Source organism: Balearica regulorum, chromosome 4, assembly GCF_011004875.1.
Source record: "Balearica regulorum gibbericeps isolate bBalReg1 chromosome 4, bBalReg1.pri, whole genome shotgun sequence".
Taxonomy (NCBI): Eukaryota; Metazoa; Chordata; class Aves; order Gruiformes; family Gruidae; genus Balearica; species Balearica regulorum.
This window is the reverse complement of record NC_046187.1, coordinates 23,199,803-23,216,064: the sequence shown is the minus strand read 5'-3', so window position 1 is coordinate 23,216,064 and position 16,262 is coordinate 23,199,803. Positions and strand designations below refer to the sequence as shown.

General features: G+C 56.5%; 1 protein-coding gene and 1 long non-coding RNA gene across 2 annotated transcripts; both read left to right on the top strand.

The window, feature by feature from the left end:
* The first annotated feature begins 2,678 nt into the window (after nt 1-2,678).
* Nucleotides 2,679-5,966, top strand: LOC142601689 (uncharacterized). Its single transcript, XR_012835255.1, has 3 exons — nt 2,679-3,572; nt 4,152-4,204; nt 4,511-5,966. It is a non-coding gene; the product is annotated as an uncharacterized LOC142601689 (long non-coding RNA).
* Nucleotides 5,967-10,398: 4,432 nt separating this feature from the next.
* LOC104629398 (uncharacterized) lies at nt 10,399-16,236 on the top strand. The gene is given in 17 exon segments (XM_075750681.1): nt 10,399-10,608; nt 10,610-10,657; nt 10,659-10,822; nt 10,903-11,028; nt 11,136-11,233; nt 11,330-11,456; nt 11,556-11,650; nt 11,734-11,914; nt 12,041-12,151; nt 13,490-13,604; nt 14,684-14,832; nt 15,007-15,135; nt 15,255-15,352; nt 15,458-15,584; nt 15,672-15,766; nt 15,845-16,025; nt 16,100-16,236. Coding segments are annotated over 17 exon segments (2,139 nt in total). The 5' UTR covers nt 10,399-10,426; the 3' UTR covers nt 16,213-16,236.
* Nucleotides 16,237-16,262: the final 26 nt, after the last annotated feature.

Sequence of the window (16,262 nt, the reverse complement as noted above, 5' to 3'; positions counted from 1 at the left end):
CAGGGGCAGCAGGGGCTTTCTGGACAAACTCTTGGGAAGTGTTGCTGGCAGGCTACAAGAAAATGAAGCTACTGGGATTATTCTGTGCTTCTGCACAAATCCTGGGAGTCTAAGGAACAAGCACGCTAGGACATAGTGCAGTAGGTGGGAGGAAGGGGGGTGGTGGGGCAGTAATGTGGAGGTACAAAGGACACAAACATGGCAGAAGGACCTGTGCCAGGGTGAAGTGGGAGTATATATTAAATCCTGGAGTCAAATCAATTAACCATCTTTCAGGAGAGGGACTGGATCCCTCAAGACCCAATTGTTGAAGAAAATTGTTGGGAGCACCTTCAGCTTCAGAGTATGAGTGCTTACCTTCTGCCAAATAAAATAACAGGGAAGGAGGTGGTAGAGGAGCCAGTGAGTGTAATACTGAAGCTTTCCAAGAAGCACACACCCAGCACATTTAATTAGTTGAAATGGGGCAGCACAACAGCAACCTTCATAAAGTCAGACTGGCAGGACAAGATCTGTTATGTTGGTGCACCTTCTCCCATCTCACCCCTGTGCTGGGATCAGGCAGGCTGTCTCAAGCATCCCCCCCCCCTTCTGAACGTGGCTTGCCCTAAAACTGCTGGAGACAGAGCTGGTTGGAGCCCCAGTGTAGCGAAGCCTGCATGCACTTTGATCAGGGAGAGCTTGAAAGGAGCTTGGAGCAGCTGACGGAGCTGTGGGCAGGGGGACAAGGAGCTCCTCAAGGACCTCAGGGCATGGAGAGAGCAGACCAGGGTCCCAGCATTAGCTGCAGCAGAGACCAGGAGCAAGAGTCCCTGGGAAGGTGCAGTGACCAGGAATTGGGGATGAGCCTTCTCATTTCTGTTTTGTTTGTCTGGTTACTTTATATTTTCCCTAATAAAAATCATAGAATCATTAAGGTTGGAAAAAACCTCTAAGATCATCAAGTCCAACTGTCAACCCAACGGGAGGATTGCTGTTTAAGCTTCACTGTCTCTTGCTCCTAAGCACTACATGAAAAAGAAGCAGTTGGCAAATAGATCAGGGTCTCAGAAAGCACCTCTAACCAGAAATAGGTCCCTTAAGCTTTTAGTTGTGTTTTTTAAGATTAGTTCAACACAGGACAGTATGAAGGACACACAAATTTTGGGGGGCTTATTTTAGGTGAACTGATGTCTTCAGAAGGTACTTGATGTCGCTCTGATTGTAGGGGACATGGCAATCTCTTTGAGTCCAAGGTGGGTTTTGTTTGGAGAAACCACCAGGGTTGCATCCTTTGTGGATCTGAAACAGTAACTGAAGTGGATGGTAGCTCTGGGCATGGTCTGAGCTAGGTGGTCTGGCAGAGATGCCTTCCATGGGCTGACAGAAATTAATCGCGATGTCTAAAATTAGAAGGGGCTTTTAACAGAAGAGACTTGTTGCATGTGGGGAGGTGAAACACTTTTACTCCCTTTGGGTGAGAACGCATCATTTGTGGTTTGCATGGGCCAAATGCCGAGTAGTTTTGTTAAACAGAAGGCACTCGATATCTTACCCAGGGGGAAAGAGGGCCAGCCAGCTGGTCAGGCTCTGCCTTTTCACTCAGGACCAGCAGAATTACTTTTTCCCCAGAAACTCTTCAGGAGTCGCAGCTGACTAGCCAGAGGGATGCTTGGAAAAGAGGATGGCCAAAAGTCATCCTGTAAGGATGTCCTTGCTACAGCTGAGCAGAGGTCGTGTGAGGGTCCGGCTCACAGGAGCAGCTGGAACTGGCTGGAAGCACAGATCATGAACTCAAGTCCTGCACCCTGCCTCTTCATACAGCCATGAGCAGCTTGAAACAACCTCACCACCACATCAGCCCTCTTCCTCCTCCTCACCCCCTGGCTGCACAGGAGGTATTGGACACGGCCCAGAGTGGTTTATGTTGCAGAGTTAAGCTTTGCAGTGAGCAAAGTTGCGGTGGTTAAGCAGTGTTTCTCTCCCCATCTCTCCCAGTACCGTCTCTTGGTGCTTTAGGTGCCCTTCCTCACTCTGTGTGCTTCTATCTTTGAAGGTTCCTTTCCATCTTCTGTATCCAACCTGACTCCTCCTGCCTGACCAGGTTATCTGTTTCCTCTAAAGCCCTTGGGAGACAGAGATTGTTTGTCATGATTGCAAGTCTTTTCCTTAGGCTTCCTAAGACATGACAAATGAGAAGCCATCAGCAGAATGTGTGCAGCATGTCCATGCTTTACTTAGAAGGACATGATGTCCTCTGCCATATTGTCCTGGTTTTGGCTGAGATAATTTTTTTTCTAGTAGTGGGTATAGTGCTGTGTTTTGGATTTAGGATGAGAATAACATTGATAACACACTGATGTTTTTAGTTGTTGCTAGGTAGTTGTAGTGTCTACACTAAGTCAAGGACTTCTCAGCTTCTCATGCCCTGCCAGGTGCAGCAGAAGCTGGGAGAGCACAGCCAGGACAGCTGACCCAGGCTGGCCAAAGGGATATTCCCTACCATAGAATGTCATGCACCGTATATAACTGTATATATACGGGGGGGGGTGGGGTGGGAAGGAGGGTTTGAGTGAGCAGCTGCATGGTGCTTAGCTGCTGGCTGGGGTTAAACCACGACACATACGCAGCGGTGACAAACTGGTCTACCTTTTCATGCCTGGAGACATAGTGTTTTGGCGAGGTAGAAGGATGCTCAGCAAAAAAGTTTCACAGTATCGATGCAGTTTTGCAGAGTTGGGTCTCATTGTAACATTGCTTGTAACAGGAAATTTATAATGCTGTGTCCCAAAGGTACCAGCACTGGGTAATCACAGAAGCACTTTGAGAGGTTTGCAGTATTTCTTTTTAGCAGTCACTTCATTAAAGATCTTAGGAGCTGGAAGTCCTTGTAATTTCAGTTGTATGCTGTTCCCAGAGTTTGAATGAAAGCCATATTACCGACACTTGGCCAGAAGTGTTTTTGCTGATGCTGTTCCAGCCATAAGCTGTTCCAGCCATTTACAGCTCAAACTTAGGGAAGCCAAGGACTGCAGTAATGGCAGTGGGGCCTCTGAGCAGGTAACTTGTAGGAAAACTCTGGTAGAGGTCTCAAACATTCTACTGCTTGTAGTTTTTTTCATGAGTGATAGATAGGAGCTGGTTTTGTGGAGGAATAGGAGAGTAGCCAAAATCACAAAAATTAAGTGGGGGGAGGTTGGAAGCCAAAACAGGGCTTTTGGGGCTCTACCACTAATGTATAAGATAGTTGACTTGAAAGCCATAAGGGTAAATGCAATTCAAAGGGTAAATGACCCTTCAAAAAGCAAGGTCATGCAGCATTTAACTCACCTGCTGGAGAGCAGCCTCTACTGCTCCTGTAAATCATCTACCATTAACGGGGGGAACATAAGCCCATGAATATACATAAAGGCGCAGTCGCTTTAAGAAGAGCTGGCATGAGTTCTGCTCACATGTGCAGTGGGTGACACTTCAGCCACCGACAGGCTCATGGGACACCCTTGCCTGGCATCCTAGTCCTGGTCCTCACCATCAATGTTCTCAGAAGAGGGAAAGGTTTGCTGAGAAAGCAATAGACAAACATACTCAGACAGGTATTTGATATTATTTACACCAATAAATCAAGTAGGAGGGTGTAAAATGAAATAGTGGACAAATTGAATGGCAGTTCTTGTGCTGATTTTCTGGGAGGCTGCTTCTTCAAACTGCTACACTCATCTCTGCTGCAAATGTGACAGTAATATTAAACTAAAAATAATCCAAGAAACTCAAAGATGAGAAGAGAACATGAGGAAAAGCTGCTTCAAGGTACAGCCTGATGAGCTAAGAGCATTTCTATTGTCATGAAGTAGCTTTTCCCATAAAAAGCAGATGGGACCAAGTTGTTCAGAAAACAATGGGACTGCATTGCTTTGAATCAAGAGCTTCTCGTCTTCTGCTCAGCAACAAGTGGCTATAGAGGCACTACTGGGAATTATTTTCCCTGGTCAAGAGGACGGGCCATGAAATTGCAATCGAGTTTTCTTTCCCTTGCCAAATTAAGCCCTGCAGTACCGAGGAGGTATTTTGCTCAGGTTTTGCTGGATTTCTCCAGTTCCAGCTGCCCCAATGCCATCAACTCCCTGCCAGGCTTTAGGAAGGGCTTTCTGATTTTTTTTTTTTTTTTTTTTCAGAAATTGAAGCAAAGCAGAATTACCAAACTCACCTCAAATCAGTGCGGCCAAAGGTAATTGCTCCCCAAACCTTGCTCTCATTGCACAAGCCTTCATGGGTTAACTGTCACACATTGGTGCATGAAATGCACTTTTGTTAGAAAACATTTATGTTAGCAGCTGCACTGGCAAGATTACTACCAAAATATCCTTCTGGGCTTTGGGGTTTTTACAGTCTTTGTTGGTTAGTGGTTTATTTGGGGTTTTTTTGTTGTTGGTTGTTTTTTTTTTTTTAAATCCTCATCCTGTTCTAAATAGGGGAGTGATTCATTTCTCTCTTTCTGTTTAATCTTGCTTTAGCCTACTGTTTTCTGTTTCAGACAGAAGGAAAACTCCTGGTTTGGCCATAACAGAAAGAAAATACGACTGTGTAAGCTTGGTCCTCAGAAGACAGAACTAGACCTGTTTGTATCTTATTTAGCATAAATAGATAGATTCTGTGTAAGGCTGGCATGTAACACTTGAAAGAAGAAAACCAATGAAGTCACCACAACACGAACTACCTTGAAATTACCTATAGCTGAACTGATTTCCCGTATAGGTCCCTGATTTTGCTGGAGGGGGCAGTGGTTTTCTTAGAGCAGGCAAAATGGATGGGGATGGCAATAAGGAAAAATAATTTGACATGGCAGTGGTTACTGAACACGGTTTGAGGCCGCCTGGCTCTACTTTCAAGAAGATTTCTTCCCTGCTAGAATCAAGTACAAATACTTCTTGATCTATACATAGTGAGAATCAGCTTTCTATATCACTTAAGGAATTGCCAAAGAAAAGGTCAGTGTGGTGAAAAGGGTGAGGGCTTCTGAAGGTTAACACAGAGGATCAGCTACTCAAATCATAGAATCATCTAGGTTGGACAAGACTTTTAAGATCACTGTAAGAAAGTTTTTCTAACCATGACACCTAATTTAGTCTGTTTGCAGGTTTTGAACAACTTTGGGCAGCAAGCTTTGGGGTTTTTTTGAAACGCAAACGGCAACATTTATGTTTGCTAATTGCACTGGGTGGCTTTGCTAGGGGAAAGATTGTTCTTGCAAGCAGAAGGAAGCTATTAAGAGTAGCACTAGGCACCCAAAGCTGCCATTTACATTCTCCATGTAGGTAATTCACTCTTCTAAGCCCACAGTTGCTCTGCACTAATGTAGTTTTGCCACTGGAGGCCACGGGGCAAGTGAAAAGCATTGGGCCAGGAGCAGCTCTGAGCCTCTCAGCCCTGGTGAGCCCAAGGGCTGTGCTGGCGGGACACGGGGCTGTTCCAGCTCTTTGGTGGGGACTGCTCTGGGGGGAGAAGTGCACCCTGATGAGTCTGATCCTGTCCCAGACCTCTGATTTCAGAAATGATTTGCTGTTAATGCATTGCTTGGCATTGCAGAAACACATGATAAAACACAAGTTGTGTGTTCATACCAATTCTGTGAGGAGAAGGAAGGACATTTAGTTCTTGCCTATAACTATAAACTGCTTTTAAAACTACATGCAGTTATTAAATTGCGTGTACTGCTAAGGGGAACAAATTCTTTGCGTGAAGACAGGGATCTGAGTCTCTGTCATGCCCCAGGAGACTCTTGGGGAAACAAAGGGAATATGGGGAGAGAGAAAATACGGCGAGAGGAGGGGGCTGTGTTAGATGACAGGGGCAAGGCAGAAGCTGTTCTGGAGGAAGAGAGAGATGGAAGTCAGTTTTCTTGCAAATAAAGTATGTTACACATCCATTGATCTCCCCTCTCTGTCAGCCCATGTGTGACATCCCTCATTTGCCTGGGTTTGGTGCTTGATGCACAGCCCTGATTGCTGTTGAAAGGACTGAATCCATCAACCAGGAAGGATAATGAAGCCACGGGGTTTTAGCCAATTCTTGGAAGAGTGAGTATGAAAGCTGGTCTGCTCCCATTTCTGTTTGAAACGCTCAAGAAGATGAAAGCATCACACCACTTCAGCGGTGCTGGGTGTCCCCCATGTGTGGCCCCATGTCACCGGCAGCCATCTGCGACGGCCTGGCCAGTGTCCCTCCCTTCTCCCAGGCACACACTTGTTCCCATGCCTTCCCCCTCCTCACCGGGCTCCTTGCACCTACCTCTGTCACCCACAGCCTCGGAAATGGCTTCCTGGGCTCCTACCCGCCTCCTACCTGCCAGAGTCACTCTCCTCATGTTTTTTCGCAAGGAAGCCCCAGCAAGGGGCAGAGCCCAGCCTGGAGCTGCCCAAAGAGCCATCCTTCTGCCACAGTCCTGGGGTGCTGAGGCCCAAAGTCTGGGGGGGTTGGTATTGGCATCGCAGCGTACCGGGCCCTTCCAGCTTGCTGCCTGCTCCCGTGCCATTGGGTTCCTCCTGCTTTCTCCAGCCGTGCTCTCTGCTAGTGTCACGGGTGCTGCAGAATTTCCAGACCATCCCCAGTGAACGTCCCAGCTGATGCCTGCAGCTCGTACCTTGTGTCAGCATCCTGGAGCTGATTTCAGGGCGATGGGTCTCCTTGGCCCTGGCCCAGTGGGTGAGAAGTGCTAGGAAAGGTGCTCAAAAGGGTTCAGGGGAGAGAGACCCTCCAGTGGGGAGGGTGTGGGCCATGGATCCTGTGCCTGGAGTGCCCAGGGAGCCGAGAGCACAGTTTCGCTCCGATTCCTCTCCACGCCAATGCAACCAACATGGACCTTGTTCCTGCAGCTCCGGGATACCTCAGTGCCCAGCACAGCCCACAGTGCATCAGGCTGCAAGGTGATGGAACCGAACTGGAGCTGCAAATAAGCTGGAGATGAAATGAAGCCAGAGAAGATATAACCCAACTGGAGCCTAAAACATGCTGGAAGCAAGAACAAGCTGGAGCCTGAAACAAACTGGGGGCAGAAACAAATGACCTGAAGCTGCAAATGAGCTGGAGAAGTCCATGAGCTGGACATGAAACTTGAGCTGAAACTAGCCAGAGCCATCCACGAGCTGCAGTCACAAAAGAACTGGAGTCATCCATGAGCTGGACCAGAAACAAAATGGGGACAGAAACAAAACAAAACAGAGGCAGAGCAACTGACCTGAAGCCGCAACCAGGCTGGAACCACAAAGTTCTCGCAGCATCTCCAGGCATGCAGAACTGGGCGGGTGCAGGCAGAGCTGGGGGTGGTTCCTGGCATGACTGGGGCTCCTCTGTCCACCTGTCTGTCCATTCCTGCACAGGGAGAGACGTGGGACAGTCAGAACTCACAGTGGCATGGCATGGCCCAAACAGGTGCCAGAGCTGCTGCCCCTGCAAACCCTGCTGCCTCCTGGGCATGGGCAGCTCTTCCCAGCCCCTTGCCGGCTCTTTCTGCAGCAGCTCCCCAATGCTGCACACCTGCAACAGGAGGGGAAGGAGAAATAGGGATGGGACACCAGAAATGTACCATTTCTCAGTGGGAAAGAGCCAGGATATGGCTGAAAATCCACCCACCCCATGCAGCAGCAGCAGTAGCAGCGGCACAGACTGGTGACCAACAGCCCCAGGCTGGGGCTGGTACCACATCAATGCTGGCAGGGTCTACACCAGACCCCGACAGTGCCCACCAGCCCTGAGGGACGTGCACCAGTGTCCACAGTGACCCACTTGTGTTGCCCTGCCAGTGCCAGGACGCTTCCTTCCCCACAAAGGGCCCTCTGAGGAGCCCTGCTGGGGGACGGCACCTGCCATCCCCATCCCTCAGCTGCCCCACTGGCAGGACAAGGAGCAAAGCCAAAGTGGCCGAGTGCAAAACCACGCCCTGAGCTCTGGCCAAGCCCAGCTCTGTCATGCTCGCTTGGTTCTGGTGCCCCCGGGGGACGGTAGCTACCAGCACCCTGCTCCCACAGCTAGGGACAAGACCCATGGCCCCTGCCCACCCCTCCATCTCCAGGGACCCTGCGGGGACCTGGCCCTTCCAGCAGCACCAGAGATCCCCTGCGTCCTGCCAGCACAGCCGGCCCAGGAACCGAGCGCTCTGGTCCCACCGCACAGGTCTGCTCAGCCACCGCCTCAGGGCACTCCCCTCACGGGCACATCCTTGCTGCTTCAGGGCCGTGCTCCTTGTCCAGGCGTCGGGATGAGCCTTCCCCATGCTTGGGCACAGCCACGCAGCCTCACCTGAGCTGCCTACACCTCCCGAGGGACCAGCAGCACCAGGATGTCCATCAATACCTGTGCCTGGCCAGCCTGGCTTCACCCTCTCACTGACAGGGCTGCACGAGCCAGCACAGATCCTTCAAGTGGCCTCTGTTCCCACTGCAGCATGTTTTGAACTGAAAAAAAAAGTTTTCAGTAAAAGCAGGACTTCGCACAGCGCCCAGAGCCACTCTGAGGCCCTGCCCTGGCAGCACCCAACGCTGCCGGCTCCAGCCCTTGGGCATCACCCATGAGGATGATGCCGGGCAGGGAAGAAGGGCTGAACCCCAGCAGAAACCAGTTCCCCCCAGCAGCAACTCCCACACTCACTGGTTCGAGTCCTCCCCAGCTCGGGCAGAGCCAGCACCAGGCCAGAGGGGTTTGTCCTGCCAGCAGCTGCTCCAGGAAGGAGCTGAGGAGAAGAAACCAGCCAGTGCCTGCACTGGGGGGAGGGAACCTGGTGGCCGGAGGGGTCACTGGCTGCCCCAGGAGACCCCCAGCCCTGCTGGGCCCCCTCCTCCCCCAGGGGACATGTCCACCCATCACAGCCCAGGGACAGGGCCTCTCTCCAGGCCCAGGAGGTGCCGGTGTGATCGAGCTGTGGCTGATCCTGTGGTGGAAATTGGGAGCTGCTGGGGACCCCCAACCCCAAAGGCTGAGCTGCCCCTGCTGCCCTCCCAAGAGGGGACCCCAGAGGGGTCACTGGGCCCCAGCCAGGCACCCGTGGGGGAGAGGAAAACAAACCACTCACCTGCAGCTGCCTCGGCAGCACAGGCAGGGCAGCTCCCCTTACCCTGCGGCCAGGAAACCCGGTGGGCAGCAGCCAGTGCGGTGCCTGCCCAGGGTGACCCGTGGGTCCTGGCAGGAGCCCCCAGCTGAGAGCCAGGGGGTCTGGGGGCAGCACCACGCTGCTTGTGGGGACAGGCAGGTGCACCGGCAGCCCTGCAGCTGCCTGCGGGCAGGGCACGGACCTGATCTCAGGCAGCACCTAACTGGCAGCGGCCGGTGCCCCCACTCCCACAGCGGAGGCAGCGAGCGGGGGAAGAAGAGAGGAAACGGCCCCCACTTGCCCAGTTTTGGCCCGGTTTTCACCCATTTCCCCCTAATTTTGCCTGTTTCCCGCCGTTTCGCTCACCCAGCACCGCCCCCGGTTTCCACCCGCCGGCTGCGGCCGCCCTGCGCCAGGACCATGAGAGCCGCGGCCGGAGCCGCCCCGCAGGAGTCCCGGGGAGACGGGACACCCGGGCGCAGCGCAGCCGTGCCCAGCACAGCGGCAGCCTGACCGTGACCCTGACCCTGACCCCGACCCCGACCCCGGCCCGGAGCACTCCCGGGGGCGCCGGTGTCCGCTCGGTCGCGGGTAGAGAGACGCGGCGGCGGCACCGGGAGCAGCTGCGGCTGGGAAGCCACCCCAGCACGATCCCCAGGCCGCCCGGAGACGGACGAGACGAGTCAAGGACCCCGCTGGCCAGAGACCCGGGAGCCGGGACCCCGCTTCCCGCCGGCCCCGGCGCCACCGATCCTGCGGCGGCAGCGCCCCCTGGCGGCCGCTGGAGGCCTTTGAAGCATCGGCGCCGCCGCGCACCTGCCCCGCACTGTGGCGCCCTCTAGCGGCCGAGGACGGCACCGCAGTCCCCCGGCACCGGCCCCGTGTGCCACGCCCCTCCTGCCCGCCCCCCCCGCGCCACCGGGCCCCCTGCCAGACAACTTGCCCACGTGCCTGCCATAAGGGTCCGTCTGCCCGGCCCTTGCCAGTGACCAGTTGGGATTGGGGTCAGGGAGGCCCTACGGGCTCCCGCCGCTCCCCCCCGATGTCTCCCTGGGGGATGCCCACCCCAAACCACCCCACGCCCCGGCTGTTGGCTCTTTAAATCTGCTTCCCATCTTCCGTGACCCTTAGCCCAGCCGGCCTTCGTTAACCATTAACGCCTGGGGAGGGGCGGGAGGGGTGAAGGTGCCGAGGCTCCCGGGGCCAGCAGTGGCGCCACCGACCATCGCCCGCAGGACCCCAGCAGGTACGGCCGGGGATGGGGATGGGGGCGCGGTGGCAGAGCTCTCCCTGCAGCTCCGAACCCCCGTGGCACCCATTAAAGGGGTGACGCGGGGGGAGAAGCGTGGCCGGGTGGGGCGAGAGGCGATGCCGGGCTCCGTTCCCGGCCTCTCACAGCTTGGGCTCAGCGCACGGCCGGCACCAAACATTCTGTGGAGGTGTCCTGCAGGGGGATGGGGCATCCCCCCGCCGGCACCACCTCCGCCGCCCGTGATCCGGGGTGGACTTTGCCTAACGGGGCGCTGCCCCGGCCACGGTCCCGCCACAGGATCCCGCCAGTGCCGAGGTTGCAGCGGCTGCCGGCAGGGAGGACAGCCAGCAGGGACCCGCCGTCTGCCATGGGGAGAGAAGACACGGTCAGGGAGGAGCTGGGCAGCCTCCATGGCATCCCCCTCTACAAGTCCTTCATCGAGGGCTGGCCGCAGGTGGAGGCTTTCCAAGCCCGGCCAGATGACCTGCTCATTGCCACCTACCCCAAATCGGGTGAGTGGCCCCGGGGAAGGGTGCAGGGGGGACGGGGACAGTGCGATGGCAGCCCTTGCAACGCTGTCCCTGTGCTGCAGGCACAACGTGGCTGAGCGAGATCCTGGACATGATCTACCATGATGGCAATGTCGAGAAGTGCCGACGGGATGCCATCTTCAACCGGGTGCCCTTCCTGGAAATGAAGATCCCCGAGATGCCGAGCGGTGAGCCCCCCAGTCCGGTTGCTCCCCTGGGTTGGGTGGGGAGGGGGCTGAGCCGGGGCGGGAGTGAGGGTGCTGGGGCTCACACCACTAAGCCCTCTGTCCCGCAGGCGTCGAGCTGCTGGAGAAAACCCCATCCCCACGGCTAGTGAAGACCCATCTTCCAGTCCAGCTCCTCCCAACCTCCTTTCGAGACAAGGACTGCAAGGTAGCACCACGGGTGCCCCCCACCTCTCTCTCCGACTAGGTGGCAGGGAGAACGCACTGCTCTGCATCCCCCAGCCACATCCTTGGCTGTCCTCAGGTCATCTACATGGCCCGCAACCCCAAGGATGTCGTCGTCTCCTACTACTACTTCTACCAGATGGCCAAGATACACCCTGACCCCGGCACGCTGGGCGAGTTCCTGGAGACCTTCATGGCTGGCAAAGGTCAGGGCTGAGCCCCAGGGTGCCCACCCTGAAATGTCAGTGGGGAGAGCATCCCCCGCCACCCCACTTTTTGGCTAACCCCTTGCCTGGATCCCACAGTGGCCTACGGGTCCTGGTATGAGCACGTGCAGGGCTGGTGGGAGAAGAAGCAGGAGAAGCAACTTCTCTACCTCTTCTATGAAGACATGAAGAAGGTGAGGGTGGGATGGAGGGGAGGGCACCTCGGTTGCTCCCCCCCAGCCTTTTTGCCAGCTTCCCCATGTTGGCTGTCTCACAGGACCCACAGTGGGAGGTGCAGAAGATCCTGCAGTTCCTGGGCAAGGAGGTGACGGAGGGGACGTTGGCAAAGATCCTCCACCACACCTCCTTCCAGGAGATGAGGAAGAACCCTGCCACCAACTATGAGACCATACCCACTGCCCTGATGGACCACAGCCTCTCCCCCTTCCTCCGGAAAGGTGGGATTTGGCCAGCCGTGGAGGGCTTGGGAGGGGTGTCCCTGGGCTGTATTGCAGCCCCTATCTGTGACTGCAAATATTTCAGGGGTGTCAGGATTTACCCTGCTTGCTTTCTCACCCCCTCAGGGATCTCCGGGGACTGGAAGAACCACTTCACTGTCGCCCAGAATGAGCACTTCGACCAGCACTACCAGGAGCACATGGCAGGCTCTGACCTCCACTTCCAGATGGAAGTGTGAGGGGCTTATCCCCCTTCCCGGAGGGATTCCGCTTCTCCCTGGTCCCCCGGCGGGGAGGGTGGGTTCAGATGGAGCATCCTCGTGCCAAATCGCTTTTCCTCCTGCAATAAATTGGGATAACTGGAGGGTGAGCTATTGTCTGTGGGGAAAGGTGAGGGGGCTGAACCCCCTAAATCCCAGGCAGTGGTGGGGGCACCCCCATGCTTGGCAGGTGGGAGGGTGAGCATGCAGGATGGATTTTTAGCTGGTGGTGGTTGGGCATCTTTGGGGGTGGGTATCCTCCCAAAAACCACCGCTGGCCCCTGCCACCTCGGGCCACCCCAGCCCCATTCTACCAAGGCATCTGGAGGGAGCAAAGATCGGCGAAGAGTGGAAAAACCCCAAAGTGCTGGCGAATCCCCTACCCCCACAGCTCTGGCATGCCCAGGAGCTTTCATGCCTCTGGGTTGTGAGTTTCTTGACAGAGTGGGCGGTGGCGGGGCTCGCCCCAGGCTCCCTGGGCGGGCCGGAGCTCGTCGGCCTGTGGTTTGCAGAGCAAAGGTGAAGGGAATCACCTCCCTGCTGGTGTATCACCATGTTTGGGAATATCGCTGGCCTTGCTGGATGGGGAACCCACCCTGCAATCTCCTGACCCGGCTGCGCCAAGCCCTTGCTCAGGGATGGCTGGAGCAAACCAATCCCCATCCCACTGGGGGCAAGGGTTTGCTTTGGAGCCCCAAATTCCCCAGTCTTGCCCCATTTCCAGCCTGTTCTTGAATTTCCAAGGTTGCAGCTTTTTGGCAAGGTGGTCTTGTGGTGGTGTTTCATCCCCAAAGAGATGCAACCCGGATCCGACTCCTAAAGAGCAGCAGTGCTCTCCTGCAGGAATAAATCTTTTCCATGCATTTATTTAAATGCTGAAGGAGATCCCTGTGTTTCCCCAGCTCCTGGCTTTACCTACGGGGTTTGCACATGCAGCCAATTTTGCTGGCATATGGACAGATGAAAGGCAGGGGCATGCTCCTGCCCGCAAAACACCCAAACGCCCAGCACAGCATGTCCGGCCTCACTGGGAACTCGGCCCTGGGGACAAATCAGAGATGGTTTTGTTAAGGCTGCCAACAGGCGGGCGAGCTGCACCCCCGCCCGGCTCCCATCTCTCCTGCCCTCCGCGGTCCCTCCCGGCTCCCATTTGCCTGTGGGAAGCAGGTAAGGAGGAGCATTCCCTTACTGGCGCCTTTAAACCCTTTTCCCAGAAGCATGGTATCAGCTGCACTCGTGATTTGCAAGCCTGCAAACTTTGGACCTGTATTTTGAGTGCCTTGAAAGCGGCGGGGGGGGGGTTGACAAAAGTGACCAAAGCCTGACCCCCACATCCCGCTAGTGAGCTGCGCACCTGTGCGAGGAGCTGGGGACATCCACGGGGGTGACCCCCGGATTGGGAAAGGGTCATGTTCAAACCCCCCCAGGATGTGGGTTGGGATTTCCTCCCTGTGTTTACCTCTGCGGGCAGAGGGGGAAGCTGTGCGCTCCGCCCCGTCGCCATCCCTGTGTTTACCGGGGGTGCTGAGCACGGCACAGCTCATCACAGGTGAGTGGGGACTGTCCATGGGGGGGCTGCGTCCCCATCCCCATTCGCCCCTTCCCTGCGCTTCTCCGTCCGCGGCACCAGGACCGGGTCACTGCGAGTCCCTTCCCTAGTGACGTTCCCCGGCCTCCCGCAGCCCCAGGCACCTCCCCGCGCCTCCATCTTCCACGCAGGAAAGGGGAAAATAACAAATCCGCCCCCAAGCTGCGGGCAAAGCTTTGCCTCCTCCCTGCCAGAGCTCCGGACGAAGAGGCAGGTAACGGGGAGACCCCGGCCACGGTCTGGGGGCTCAGCCCATTTTGGGGCACCCCAGCCTCGCAAGCGGAGGGTCTGCATGGGGGAGCGCGGCGGGCTCGGAGGGGGTTCGTGTCCCCGCGAGTCCCTGGGAGATGGAGGCAAGCCACAAAGCCGCTCTCCAAAAATTACAGCATGGGGGGTTCGCAGCCAGCATCTTGAGTGTTTCTGTCCCAGCTGGTGGGCGGAAAGGTTTCCTGGGGAGAGTCCTGCGAGCCCCGCTCCTCCTTCCCATCTCCTTCAAACCCTCACGTAGCCCCCCCCAAGCAGTGCTTCCCTGCGCTGCTCCGCAACAGAGCCAGGGGAAAAAAGCTGGGGCGGGGGAGAGGGCAGAACAGCCTGAAACTGCTGCCAGCAAAGCCCCTGTGAGGTTTTACAGCTCAGGAACAGCACTGCCAGCTTGGTACAGGCAGCTACCTGCACTGACCTGAGTCCCCCAGGGCCAGCTGTGCCCCTCCACGCTCCCTGCATCACCACTTGGCCCCCAAAATTCCTGCGGGAGTCACGTGCCACCTCCCAGGATGCCAGCAAGCAGGGGATGGTTTTCTTCCTGTGGCCGGGATGGCTGGACTCAGCAGGGATTTTGGGGGATCCCAGGGGATGAGGTGGCCCTGTGATGCTCCCCGCTGCCATCAGCCAGCCCCCACACAACGCCCCCGTCCCTGGCAGGATGGCCGACTTGGACACTCACCTGCGGCAGCCCTGGCGTATGGTGCACGGCATCCCCATGGTCTGCGCCTTCGCCCACAACTGGGAGCGGGTTGACGCCTTCCAGAGCCGCCCCGAGGACATCGTGGTGGTCACCTTCCCCAAATCCGGTGAGTGTCCCCAGGCACCAGAGAAGTGCCGTGCTTGAGAAGGGAGGCACCATTTCCCCCGAGGGATTTGGGTGGATGCCGAAAGGCAACACTGGCAGACAGTGCCACTCTGGTGCCTGGGATGGGGCTCCAGCGGGAATGGCGCCAGCCGGACGCCCGACCTCTCCTTGCCAGGCACCACCTGGGTCAGCGAGATCGTGGACATGATCATGAAAGGTGGTGATCCTGAAAAATGCAAACGGGATGCCATCATCAACCGGGTGCCCATGCTGGAGTTCGCTGCCCCTGGGAAGATGCCGGCAGGTAGCAGAGCAGCAGGGGCGGCAGGAGGCAGGTGGTGCCGCAATGGGGGCAGGCTTGGTTTTGGGGGTGGGGGTACCCTGCTGGCAGCGGGAGCGCTCCTGGGGAAAACTCCTTTGCAGGCACAGAGCAGCTGGAGGCCATGGCGTCCCCTCGCATCATCAAGACCCACATCCCAGCTCGCATCTTGCCCAAATCCTTCTGGGAAAACCGCTGCAAGGTAACAGGCTGGAGGGGATGCACCTGGAGGACCCAGCAGAGATAAGGGTGGGACCTGCCCCGCTGGGACCTTGCAAGCCCACATGGGTCACCAAGCCTTCTGCAGATGATCTATGTGGGGCGCAATGCCAAGGACGTGGCGGTCTCCTTCTACCACTTTGACCTGATGAACAAGCTGCACCCACACCCCGGGACGTGGGCCCAGTACCTGGAGGAGTTCATGGCTGGCAGAGGTGGGACAGGGCACCCGTGGATGTATGCAGGGACCCTGTGGGGTGCTGTCAGCCCCTGACACCCCCTGTTTTGCTTTCCCCATGCAGTAGCATATGGCTCCTGGTATGACCATGTCAAGGATTACTGGGAGCGGAGGAAGGATCACCCCATCCTCTACCTTTTCTACGAGGACTTGAAGGAGGTGAGGGACCGGGATGGATGGTGGTGTGGAGTCTGTGGGGATGGTGGGGGGTGGTGAGCATCGGCCTCTGCCCTGCAGGACCTCCGCCGGGAGGTTGCCAAGGTGGCTCAGTTCCTGGGGCGGGAGTTGTCGGAGGCAGCGCTGGATGCCATCACACGGCACACCTCCTTCGAGGCCATGCGGGACAACCCCACCACCAACTACAGCATGGTGCCCTCCCACCTCATGGACCAGGGCGTCTCCCCCTTCATGCGCAAAGGTGAGTGGTCCCAGGGAGGTCTTGGCACGTCATCCCCCCCAACTCCCACTGATCTCCATCTCGCCCGGCCCCAGGCACCACTGGCGATTGGAAGAACCACTTCACTGTGGCCCAGAGTGAGCGCTTCGACCGGGACTACGCGCAGAAGATGTCGGGCACAGACTTGTGCTTCCGCACCCAGATCTGAGGGGGCACCAGTGCACACACCCCCAAACCCAACCCGATGTCGATGGTACC